The sequence below is a fragment of the Bufo gargarizans genome, chromosome 8 (assembly GCF_014858855.1).
Source record: "Bufo gargarizans isolate SCDJY-AF-19 chromosome 8, ASM1485885v1, whole genome shotgun sequence".
Classification (NCBI taxonomy): domain Eukaryota; kingdom Metazoa; phylum Chordata; class Amphibia; order Anura; family Bufonidae; genus Bufo; species Bufo gargarizans.
Genome location: NC_058087.1, coordinates 54,849,857 through 54,863,649, shown reverse-complemented (window position 1 = coordinate 54,863,649; position 13,793 = coordinate 54,849,857). Strand labels below are relative to the sequence as shown.

General features: G+C 41.8%; 1 protein-coding gene across 1 annotated transcript in view; it reads right to left on the bottom strand.

Moving 5' to 3' along the window:
• LOC122945379 (contactin-associated protein-like 5) overlaps positions 1–580 on the bottom strand; it is a 346,160-nt gene extending 345,580 nt beyond the window's left edge. The window contains 1 exon segment of the mRNA XM_044304451.1: positions 553–580. Within this exon segment, the coding sequence (XP_044160386.1) occupies positions 553–580 (28 nt within the window).
• Positions 581–13,793: the final 13,213 nt, after the last annotated feature.

The window sequence follows — 13,793 nt, the reverse complement described above, 5'->3', positions numbered from 1 at the left end:
AAAATAAGCACTTTTGGATGATTCACTATGTTGATCCCCTTTCATATGAGGACTTCTAAGAACAGACAAAAGCATGGGATTGGAGCACAGAACAGATTTTGCTCGGTTTGATGGGCGATTTCTGACATTTAAAGGTTCTGCGTTTATGATCAAGAGTCTGGATTTCGTGAATGTAACAGATGTATTTCAACCGGGGCCTCAACCAACATATGAGCTAATTACTTGTGACATTTCACTCATTACAACGCACGATTTATGAACACATTTCTGAGTAGTGAGCAGACGTGAAATCCCCTAGCAATGCCCCCTCTCAAATTCAGGAGGAAAATGTAAAAAAAAAAAAAAAGGGGGGGGCGTTAATGATTTTTTTTTTTTTAAGCGGTAATATTGGATTTACATGCAATTCTATACTTCTATACTCTGTCTTGCGGCACATTTGCAGCAATTGTGTCCTTTATTACTTTTACCTGTTTCTTTACTGCTTATTTGGCTATTTTTTATTAGTTTTGTTTGCCTTGTACATATGTGTATGTGACTGTAGATGCTGTATACATGTTGCCTTTATGCCTTTGCTTGACATGATGTCTGGACAGTGGGTTGTGATGCCCTGTGGTGCCCTCATGGCTGGCCGCAAGCTTCTTGGTCTTCAGCTACAGGAAGAGGGAGAAATTGGGAAGTAGACCCGAGAAGATTCTAGAGTTCCTATGGAGATGTATGTGTTGAAGCAATGTGCAGTGAGGTGTAACTTAGCAAGAGATATGGAGCAATATTGGAATTTCTACTGGCCTAGGCTCGTTCCACTTGAGACTAGTGTGGTGTGCTGGAAGTCAGTTCAGGCCTGGACATCAGGAGCATTTGTGTCCAGAGGTTGTGAAGGATGACATGTGAACAAGAGAATGTGCAAAGGGTAACTAGTGAACCATACGGCTACTTCATGGCACAAGGCCTGGTTGTCCCGAGGCAGTCGATCAGCTGAGTTATCGCTGGTAAAACTGGGAGCCAGAAGTCACCATGGAGGAGAGCGGTTTTCAAGTTTATTTTGCAGACTGCCAGTAAAGTGATAACAGCTGAGGTGCCATCAGCCTGATTGGGGTTAGCTCCAGGAGGGTCTGCTGTGGCTATGAAGATAACATCAGCCTGGAGGAAGATCAGGCCCAGGGAGGCTCTAGCTGCATTTCAGGTTATGCAATGTAGAACTGGTTTTGTGGAGGACTAAGGCGTATTAGTGAAGAGAGCTTGTTCATTTTATATTACAGCTCGTATAGGGTTAGAAACAAGCAGTTGGCCCTTCCACAGGCTGAGAAAAGCCGACAAGCGAGTATTATCAGTAATACAGACCAGCCTAGAGAGCTTCCATCAATGCTCCAATAGTAACTAATCTGAGGATTAATGAAGAACATCCCGAACTGAGTATTTTTTCCCCTTGTGAATGATAAATCTTTCAGTTCTTGCCCGACTAAATTTACAACAAGGATTGTTTTTAGAATGATTTTTTTTACGTTTGATGAGTAACCCTAAACTTCTGGTCCGCATTTACATCCATTCCCCACCCACAGATCCGTGGCGGCCGCAGAGAAGCAGTATGACCTCAGTGATATGCGAAATCCAACAAATAAAGCTGCAATAGCAATCTTCAGAAATTAATTGTAAAAAGTCCGTACCCAGGTTAATGTAGAGAGCCAATTTTCCTTTCTGTAGCTCCAGAGTAATATAATCCCCACGCTGTCCTTCTCCGTGAAATAATACGCCTTCGCTCTGCATGCTCTTGAACTTCAGGGAAATGACATCTTTAAATGTGGTCATCAGCTTCTGATTGAACCTGTACAGGAGGGAGCTTCTGCCATCAAAGTCGGCTACATCAGATTCTAAGATATGAACAAACAAAGAGGCAATTGACAAGCGGTCATGTAAGCACACAAGCAAGGTCAATGATAATGCTGCCTGCTATTGACAGGAACACGAGCGGCATCCTTATTGGCAAATATTGGGCACTCACTGTCATCTCACTCCACTGAATCCCCTGATGGTTCCCCTGAAAGAACCAGGCAAGAAATATTCTCCTGGATACAATGGAGGCGAAGAATCGCTGGAATAAAAGGACTGGAGTCCCCAATGTGTTTGCAGTGTATGGGATAGATAAAAGACTTGCATCAAGTAATTATGGCTTATATAGCCGGGCCCTGTTCACATTTGTCTTCCTTTTCCCACCTTTACCTGTACTTTTGGAGATCCAACCTCTCTGGGAAAAAGTATGCAAAACAGTCGGAGACAGATCAATGCTTTCCTTTAGTCGGGGCAAGTTCTGTTCACTGTCCCAGAGCAAAGTGGTTTGTTTGTGCTCCCCCTGGGACTCAACACCCGGTAGCCCCGTCCCGAGCTGTGCCCCTCTTAATAGTTCTTCTCTACTAGAAAGAGGCAAACTCTCTGGTGCCACCTACAGGTGAGCGGCTATAGAGAGACACGTCCCCTCTTCTGGAGGTGGACAATCATTTCTCACCGCTGCTCTGTGTTATCAGAGCTATAACGATCGTGCTAATGCAGCAGCAAAACAGATTTTAGCGATTCTCATCCACACTAAAAATCTATAGTTTAAATGAAATGTGTCAATTCATGCTGTGGGTTCTCACCACGGAATTCGCCCTTTGCAATGCACAGGGTAAAATGTATGCAAAATCTGGATCCACGACAAATCCACATGAGATGTGAATTCTGCTGCAGATTTAACTAAAAAATAAAGATAAATAAATAAAAATCTACAAATCTTTAGTGAATGTTTACAGGACGCGTTTTGCATTTTTGCCCGCTGTGGCAGACACCTACCATGAATAACGGACAAGTCCCTTTTTAAAGGGGTTGTCTAGGTTCAGAGCTGAACTCGGAGATACCGCCATTATCATATATTATTTGTTCTAAAACTATAACATGTTATTATGTAACATATTAGTTATTACAATGAAACAAACCACAAGACGCACAGTAGAAGTTTTATACAATGAGCAAAGTAAGAAAGCTGCAGCGACCCCGCGATTCTGCGGACGGAGCGGAGTCAGCGCTTTGATGAGCTAAGTGTTTAGAAAACACTGTCAACAAACAGGCGCAGACATAAAAGAGAAAGATCCGCTGCCATCGTCTGCCGGACGTATATTCTGCTTAATTGAACGATAAGCCTCAGCTTCTAAGGACAAACAAATTATGGGGAGAAATGGAGGCGGAACATTCCCAATATGAGGCCATGACGAGCCTGGCGGTCTCTGGAGGGACCACCTTATAAATGATGAAGCAACGGAAACAAACAAACACTTAACCACCTGCCTTTTATATCCCTACAAAACAAATCCAGATTTCATTAACACATTCACACATACGACAAGATGGAAACACCCGGGAGCTTCTACTTCTCCTGATATTTCTGCTTCCCGACTGCACGGATTTCTTTTCTTTATTTTGTCTAAAATCCGCAATCCGCCATATACCGTATACACAGACAACATAGAAACGTCTATCTATTTATCCCATATGTATCTATCACATATCTATTATCTATCTATCAATGACCTATCTATCTATTATCTATCTATCTATTATCTATCTATCTATCTATCTATCTATTATCTATCTATTATCTATCTATCTATCATCTATCTATCAACTATCTATTATCTATCTATCTATCTATCATCTATCTATTATCTATCATCTATCTATCTATCTATCTATCTATCTATCTATTTATCAATCACCTATCTATCTCATATCTATCTATTATCTATCTATCCATTCTTCCTACCTTCATTCCTTCCATTCTATCTATTGATCTATGTATTTCATATGTACTTATCTATCTGTCTATCTATCTCATATCTATACAGTGGCGTAGGGATCGCCATAGCAACCATAGCAGTGGCTATGGGGCCCTACGCCACTGGGGGCCCGTCCAGACCGCATATTTTTTTATATATTTTTTTTTTTATTAATACAGGACACACAGGCAGGCAGCCAGCCAGGCCCGAGCGCCCGCCCAGTGTAGTGGGGGCGGTGATCGGGCGGTCCGCGGCTCGGGCCTGGCTGGGGGGAAGGAAGCCAACAGGAAGGAGGAGCTGTAGTAGGAGCAGGCGGGCCCGGGCCGGGGCGCACTGTCTGCCGCACCGCACGCACAAGAGATACATGACATGAGGTAGGCGGTGGAGCCGTGCAGGGGGCCGGAACGGGGGTGTAGCGGAGGCGGAGCCAGGCTGGAAGTGTGTGCAGCCTGCAGGAAAGATTTCCTCCGGCTCCGCCTCCTAAAGTCCTAGTAACTAGAGGGAGGAGGACTCAAGAGGCGGACTCAGGTGGTGGAGGGGGCAGGGCCGGGCCGAGGGGGTTTACCTGTTGTGGAGTGGAGAGTGGAGGGACTAGGGAGGGTCCCGCCGGCCGCACTGGCGCCAGTCAGATTTGGCGCTATGCGGTTGATATCCTAATCTGACTAAAGTGACTGACTGCCCAAAACCAGTCTGGACTGTCTGGCTGAGTAGAGCAGGCGGCGGCGGCGGTGCAGCTCTCAGATCAGACTCAGAGAAAGTGAGAGAGGGGAACCCACCTCACAGTAACTCCAGAGTCCAGTCCAGTCCTCAGCTCAGTCTCAGTTAGTCTCCAGTGACAGACTCAGTCCTGCCGTCGGTCGTGCCACTCCAGTCTGTGCCTGGCTGGCACCTGCTGTCTGTGTGACTACAGGGTGACTCTAAAAGTAAGTCATGTGATGTAAATATGTGATTTATTTGATTTGAATTTAAGGAAGTGAGATTATTGAGAATTTATCATTTCTGAGTTAATCTAAATTCTTAGGGGTACTTTCACACTTGCGGCAGGACGGATCCGACAGGCTGTTCACCATATCGGATCCGTCCTGCGGCTATTTCGCCGTGCCCGCGGACCGCCGCTCCGTCCCCATTGACTATAATAGGGACGGGGACGGAGCTCCGGCGCAGCACGGCGGTGCTCGCAGAAATCTGCCGGACTAAAAAGGCTGACATGCAGTAATTTTAGTCCGGCGGCCTTTCTCCGTGCACCTCCGGAGCTCCGCCCCCGTCCCCATTATAGTCAATGGGGACGGAGCGGCGGTCCACGGGCACAGCGAAATAGCCGCAGGACGGATCCGACATGGTGAACAGCCTGTCGGATCCGTCCTGCCGCAAGTGTGAAACTGATCATGGCGGTGGGAGATCTAGGATGGGTGTTTGGGTGGGAGCTCTGGAAGGGGTGGTGGGAGGCCCGATAGATATTTGGGGGGGCCCATAATTTTTTTTTGCTATGGGGCCCATGCATTTCTAGCTACGCCCCTGTATCTATATATCCAAATATAAAATATCTATCTACCTATCTATTTAAACCAGGCATCCTCAAACTGCGGCCCTCCAGCTGTTGCAAAACTACAACTCCCAGCATGCCCGAACAGCCTACAGGTATCAGCCTACAGCAGGGCATTGTGGGATTTGTGGCAGTTGCGGCTGGAGGGCCGCTGTTTGAGGATGCCTGATTTAAACTGTCGGTACTAGGTCCCACAATACACAGACAACACACATAGAAACATGAGTCTATCCATCCCATATCTATCTATCTCATATCTATAAAAATAAATGCCACTGACATAAGGTTGATAAACGGGATATTCTGGGAATCTACTCTCTCTCTCTCTCTCTGCTGAAAGCTTTGTTAATCTTTTAAAAAACACATTCACAAGTCATTTAAACTTCAGAACGTGCGGCTCAGATCTAGAGATGAAATAATAACGGTATGGTGGATATTAAAATCCTGAGAGCAGGTTGTGAATGAAATATCAGTAAAAGTTAATACTTTAAAACAAATGGAGACATTTTTGATTATAGGTAAGCGGCTGCTACAATTTAATGTAAACTCCAAATATAAAATCTGTCATTTAGTAGAAGGTCACGGTGATTGAAAAAGAGATTTCAGCATAAATTTCAAGTAGTGAGTTCAGTTAAGTTCAAGCAATTGAATGTTCTGGTGAAATAGGAGAACCTTATCGCTGGCATCTACAGATAGAGGAGATAGTGACTGAAATGACTCATAATCTCCATGCTGCCATTTTCTATTTGTGCAATAATATGCAATGGATACTCGCAGCGAGATTTCACTTTCATTCTTAATTTTCCTTTTTTTCTTATACACATTTGTACTTTTGCATTATAGGAATTTGCTAATCATCTCAATGTATAACCATGACTGATTTCATTATCGAGAAAAGGTTGAAATACTTATCCTGGCTCTTCAGGCTTACTATAGAAACTATACACAGTGATGGGAAAGAGTGAACGTCAAACACAATACCATGTACAAGTATAAATGTTGAAACTATGTTTCCAAAAGACAATGCTTTTTTACAAAGCATATACAAAATGCAGTACAGATGACAAAGCTGCACATGGTAATTGTATTGTACTGATCCGGAGTTACATCCTGTATTATACTCCAGAGCTGCACTCACTATTCTGCTGGTGCAGTCACTGTGTATATTACATTACTTATCCTGTACTGATCCTGAGTTACATCCTGTATTATACTCCAGAGCCGCACTCACTATTCTGCTGGTGCAGTCACTGTGTACATACATTACTTATCCTGTACTGATCCTGAGTTACATCCTGTATTATACTCCAGAGCTGCACTCACTATTCTGCTGGTGCAGTCACTGTGTACATACATTACTTATCCTGTACTGATCCTGAGTTACATCCTGTATTTTACTCCAGAGCTGCACTCACTGTTCTGCTGGTGCAGTCACTGTGTACATACATTACTTATCCTGTACTGATCCTGAGTTACATCCTGTATTATACTCCAGAGCTGCACTCACTATTCTGCTGGTGCAGTCACTGTGTACATATATTACATTACTTATCCTGTACTGTTCCTGAGTTACATCCTGTATTATACTCCAGAGCTGCACTCACTATTCTGCTGGTGCAGTCACTGTGTACATACATTACATTACTAATCCTGTACTGATCCTGAGTTACATCCTGTATTATACTCCAGAGCTGCAATCACTATTCTGCTGGTGCAGTCACTGTGTACATACATTACTTATCCTGTACTGATTCTGAGTTACATCCTATATTATACCCCAGAGCTGCCCTCACCATTCTGCTAGTATAGTCACTATATCGGTAAATTATATTACTTATCCTGTACTGATCAATACCTTTTCAGAAAAAAAATCAGCTTTTCATAGTTGATGCCCTCTCTGGCTATAACTGTAGCAGATTCCTATAAAGATTATCCTCCTTATTTTTTTTATTCCATAGCTACTATTAGAGAACATGGAAAGTCATAAAGTTAGAATATAATCAAAGTAACAAGGACCCCACAACCTATACTAAATGTAAACACAATGAGGTCTCGTCATCTCAAATTGCCCGTTTTAGCTCCTCTCTTCCACTCCTTCAGTGACGCGATTATTACATGTTGGTTCCATTATTATACCCCCTATGTAATGTGCTATAACTGATGAAGCCTGACTCTATGCATTACGTATAAGTTACAAGACAATGAGGCTGAGCAGAATTCCTCTGTACAGATGGTAATATTCCTACCTGCTTCACATCCCATTGATCTTATTATCAAGAATGACGCCGGTGCATTAAGTAAAGGGAAAAGCTTTTAATTTACATATCATTATCTGCCAGCAAGATAAACATCAGAAAGGCCGGTTCTTGTGAACCTGCTTGTTGTATCGAGACTAGAAAATATCTACATAATGAACACAAGTCAGCTTGAAAGATACGTATAAATATTTATGCCTGAATAATCGCTGATTACATGTCTGGATGAACTGTAGAAAAAGACAAAACACGAAGTAATTAATTCTGATCACATCTGATCAATGTCACTTACAATCCTGCCGAGCTCGCCAGTAATAGTTTTTACAAAAAATAAACATATTTACATGTAAATTCCTGCCCGATAGGTGTTCACTGGGATATGACTTCATTCTAGTCATTTAAAGAGACATCCACATAAAATAAACAAACATTTGAAATGCCATTGTAGTGTCCCACATATGTGTGTAAGGTCCACTCCAAATTGTTATATAGAGTATGATGTCATTTTTCACTATTCCTTTGTCTATGCTGCTGAATCCATATTTCAGGCTGGTAGCATGCATTACATATTTCCACCACTAGAGGTCACCATCTCACCATTTATATAGTTCAGCCACAGGAAGTTAGAGGGAGATTAGGAGTTGGAAGTTCGGAGGAAGAAGAGGAGACAGGCCTGTCTCTGTTCTCCCGGGCATAGCCCGGGGAACCAATTTACCTCAACCTTCAAGTCTAAGATTAGGACTATGTGATTCCACACTGTAGATTAACCTTACGGTGTATAAAGTGAATTATCACTTTGTGGAGCGCAACCTTTTAAAATAATGAAGCAGAGATTTTGCCTGTCATGAGAGAGATCGCCCTTGGGTTGCTGAATTACTGAACTATAGACTATTGATAAAGGAAGATAACTGCCGTTTATCAGGTTTTAGTCACCTTTGCATTAGGTGGAGAGTTTCTAAGCTACAGGCTGCCCACCGTAACCAAGGACAGAAAGTCCATCTGTTAGAATTTTTACTTACAGAGGATCTAAACTACTATTGAAAGGCTGAGTAACAAAAGCAAGATCAGGAACCAAGTGCAAGTAAGAATATCACCTCTACTAAAGTGAGCTGGAGCTAACCTCTACACTTCACCTCAAGGAGCCTGTTAATTTGGATTTGCAGCTTTACCATTTTTGCCATCTGTATGCAAGACAAAGTGATGATATTGGATGCCTTACTACATCTGACAAGTAAAGTTCCTGTTTGGTTCAACTACTGCCTCATTCCTCATTCTTCTGCTCCATCTCTTTATTGCACCTTACGGTGCTGGCGTCACGGACTACAACAAAGGGGCCCAGCCACCAAAGCACCCTAAACACCATCAAGTGCACCTCAACTTCCATCTGGCTGGTGTTCCCTGCAACCGAGAGTGCCTCAGAGGATTTAGTGCTGTCTTCCCATCCACTGCACGCCGGCCCCAGGGGACAACTTAACTGAGTAAATGAACTACTACATACACCGACTCACCACCACTACACTCACTACCCCCTGTGTTCCGGCACCTTGCACTATTAGGAAAACTCAAATCAGTGTGGACGACATAGATGGGACCTCCACCATTTCCAAAACCAAGCGGGATTATTTTAGGCAAAAGTTGATTTTTGCATGGACTTTGGCACCAAAACACAAATGTATCCTTGCTTATATTTCCTCTTTATTGTTAATAAAGTTAAGGGGTTCCAATGCAAACTTTTCAGCACCCACATCTACCGTATACCATTTATAGTACTATTATTTTCTTAGGACAACCTCAGGTATAAAGCTCTGGGTTAATTCTTCCTACCTCACAGTATCTGGCAGATCAAAGCATTACCAATCATCAAAGATAAATAGGTCATAGTCCTCTTTTTAGTGGACAGAGGCCATGAAATACATAGAATATATATAAAATAAAATAAACTAATACCATGGAGATTTTCACAGGCATCGATTTGAAGTCACATAGTTCTTCTGGTGCATTACAATGGCTATGATATCTCAGGTCACATTAGTATTTGCAGGGACTAATAAATGACATGCGACAACCTAAACGTCCTAGCAAATCCATGGCATTGTATTATATTGCCTAATATTATGAAGTTATGACCAACGTTTCAGGCAGAAATTGTATTAAGAAGAAAATCTTGTCTGCACAGGAGGCATCCTATTAGAAGTTCAGAATTTAAAATATGTATCTTGAAAATCCTTTTAAAAATGTACTGTAGGATACTTACTGTAAGAGCAGCCGTACACCTCTATCCTCATTCCTATTCTTCCACTTGGGTTCCAATCCAATGGAATAAAGCGAAGAAATCTGGCTTTGATGGAATGTTGGAATTTCTGACTGACTACACCATCGGCATTTGTGTTTCCTGAAAACACCTGTTGATACAGAGTAACAAATAAGAAGCAAATTAATATCAAGCAATTTCACTATAAATATTTATACCAATAGATAAAATAAAACTGCCACCCTTGTCCTTGGTCTGATCAAGAGTACAGAATGGGAACTGAGGGGTATAAATAAAAAGGAATGCACAGAATTTTCATTCCCAACATGTTTCAGGTCTGTTAATTTAAAATGACCTTTACAAACGTCTTTCTGAGGTGTTCAAAGTCTGTTCAGGGAAGAAGGTGTATTTATAAAGAGACCCTTGTGTCACACTGATAGTTATTTCAGTAGCATAATAAAAGTTCCTGGGCTAAAAGGCATGGATAGTCTACAAAATACCATTTCATGTTCTAAATGCACTTACTATCACAACACTAGGATAAAGCAAAAATGTTAGATTCTGTTCAAGCTGTGTTAAGAGTAATGCTACTAAAATAATACTGCCTCCTATTTACAAGAATATAACTACAAACCGGATTCCCAAAAAGTTGGGACACTATACAAATCGTGAATAAAAACTGAATGCAATGATGTGGAGATGGCAAATGTCAATATTTTATTTGTAATAGAACGTAGATGACAGATCAAACGTTTAATCCGAGTAAATGTATCATTTTAAAGGAAGTGGCACTGTCTCTCAGAAGCCAAGATGGGTAGAGGATCACCAATTCCCACAATGTTGCGCAGAAAGATAGTGGAACAATATCAGAAAGGTGTTACCCAGCGAAAAATTACAAAGACTTTGCATCTATCATTATCAACTGTGCATAACATCGTCCGAAGATTCAGAGAATCCGGAACAATCTCTGTGCGTAAGAGTCAAGGCCGTAAAACCATACTGGATGCCAGTGATCTCCGGGCCCTTAAATGACACTGCACCACAAACAGGAATGCTACTGTAAAGGAAATCACAGAATGGGCTCAGGAATACTTCCAGAAACCATTGTCAGTGAACACAATCCACCGTGCCATCCGCCGTTCCCAGCTGAAACTCTACAGTGCAAAGAAGAAGCCATTTCTAAGCAAGATCCACAAGCTCAGGCGTTTTCACTGGGCCAGGGATCATTTAAAATGGAGTGTGGCAAAATGGAAGACTGTTCTGTGGTCAGACGAGTCACGATTCGAAGTTCTTTTTGGAAATCTGGGATGCCATGTCATCCGGACCAAAGAGGACAAGGACAACCCAAGTTGTTATCAACGCTCAGTTCACAAGCCTGCATCTCTGATGGTATGGGGTTGCATGAGTGCGTGTGGCAAGAGGCAGTTTGCATGTCTGGAAAGGCACCATCAATGCAGAAAAATATATTCAGGTTCTAGAACAACATCTGCTCCCATCCAGACGTCATCTCTTTCAGGGAAGACCCTGCATTTTTCAACAAGATAATGCCAGACCACATTCTGCATCAATCACAACATCATGGCTGCGTAGGAGAAGGATCCGGGGACTGAAATGGCCGGTCTGCAGTCCAGATCTTTTACCTATAGAGAACATTTGGCGCATCATAAAGAGGAAGGTGCAACAAAGAAGGCCCAAGACGATGGAACAGTTAGAGGCCTGTATTAGACAAGAATGGGAGAGCATTCCTATTTCTAAACTTGAGAAACTGGTCTCCTCGGTCCCCAGACGTCTGTTGAGTGTTGTAAGAAGAAGGGGAGATGCCACACAGTGGTGAAAATGGCCTTGTCCCAACTTTTTGGGGATTTGTTGACACATGAAATTCTGATTCAACATATTTTTCCCTTAAAATGGTACATTTTCTCAGTTTAAACTTTTGTTCCGTGATTTATGTTCTATTCTGAATAAAATATTAGAAGTTGGCACCTCCACATCATTGCATTCAGTATTTATTCACGATTTGTATAGTGTTCCAACTTTTTTGGAATCCGGTTTGTACTATAAAACTGCCTCCTATACAAGAATATAACTACTATAATACTGCTCCTATGTAAAAGAATATAACTACTATAATACTGCCTCCTATGTACAAGAATATAACTACTATAATACCGCTCCTATGTATAAGAATATAACTACTACAATACTGCTCCTATGTACAAGAATATACCTACTATAATACTGCTCCTATGTACAAGAATATAACTACTATAATACTGCCTCCTATATACAAGAATATAACTACTATAATACTGTTCTTATGTACAAGAAAATAACTACTATAATACTGCCTCCTATATACAAGAATATAACTACTATAATACTGTTCTTATATACAAGAATATAACTACTATAATACTGCTCCTCTGCACAAGGATATAACTACTATAGTACTGCTCCTATGTACAAGAATATAACTACTATAATACTGCTCCTATGAACAAGAATATAACTACTATAATACTGCTCCTATGTACAAGAATATAACTACTATAATACTGCTCCTATGTATAAGAATACAACTACTATAATACTGCCTCCTATGTACAGTACAAGAATATAACTACTATAATACTGCCTCCTATGTACAAGAATATAACTACTATAATACTGCCCCTATGTATTAGAATATAACTACTATAATACTGCCTCCTATGTACAAGAATATAACTACTATAATACTGCTCCTATGTACAGTACAAGAATATAACTACTATAATACTGCTCCTATGTACAAGAATATAACTACTTTAATACTGCTCCTATGTATTAGAATATAACTACTATAATACTGCTCCCCATGTACAAGAATATAACTACTATAATACTGCTACTATGCACAAGATTATAACTACTATAATACTGCTCTTACTACAACATTATTTCTCTCCAGCACAAAAAAACAGAAAGACGCTCCAAGTCTCCAGTGTCTCTTGGTTTCATAATTCATGAGCATTGCTCTTCATATAAGGGTAGTTTCACTCTAGCGTTTTTGTTTTCCGGTATTAAGTTCCATCACAGGTGCTTAATACCGGAAAGTTTTATCCTAATGCATTCTGAATGGAGAGCATTCTGTGCAGGATGCATCAGTTCAGTCCCTCTTACATTTTTTGGATGGAGAAAATACTGCAGCATGCTGAAGTTTTCTCTCCGGCCAAAAATACTGATTAGGGATGAGCGAACTCGAACTGTATAGTTCGGGTTCGTACCGAATTTTGGGGTGTCCGTGACACGGACCCGAACCCGGACATTTTCGTAAAAGTCCGGGTTCGGGTTCGGTGTTCGTCGCTTTCTTCGCGCTTTTGTGACGCTTTCTTGGCGCTTTTTGAAAGGCTGCAAAGCAGCCAATCAACAAGCGTCATACTACTTGCCCCAAGAGGCCATCACAGCCATGCCTACTATTGGCATGGCTGTGATTGGCCAGAGCACCATGTGACCCAGCCTCTATTTAAGCTGGAGTCACATAGCGCCGCCCGTCACTCTGCTCTGATTAGCGTAGGGAGAGGTTGCGGCTGCGACAGTAGGGCGAGATTAGGCAGATTAACTCCTCCAAAGGACTTGATTAACTGATCGATCTGCAGCTGTGGATCATTGAGCTGCTGATCCTCAATTGCTCACTGTTTTTAGGCTGCACAGACCGTTTGTCAGTCTCATTTTTCTGGGGTGATCGGCGGCCATTTTGTGTCTTGTGGTGCGCCAGCACAAGCTGCGACCAAGTGCATTTAACCCTCAATGGTGTGGTTGTTTTTTGGCTAAAGCCTACATCAGGGTGAAGCTGTCACACCAAGTGCATTTAACCAGCAATAGTCTGTTCATTTTTTGGCCATATACAAAATCAGGGGCAAGCTGCGCCTGTCACCAAGTGCATTTAACCCTCAATGGTGTGG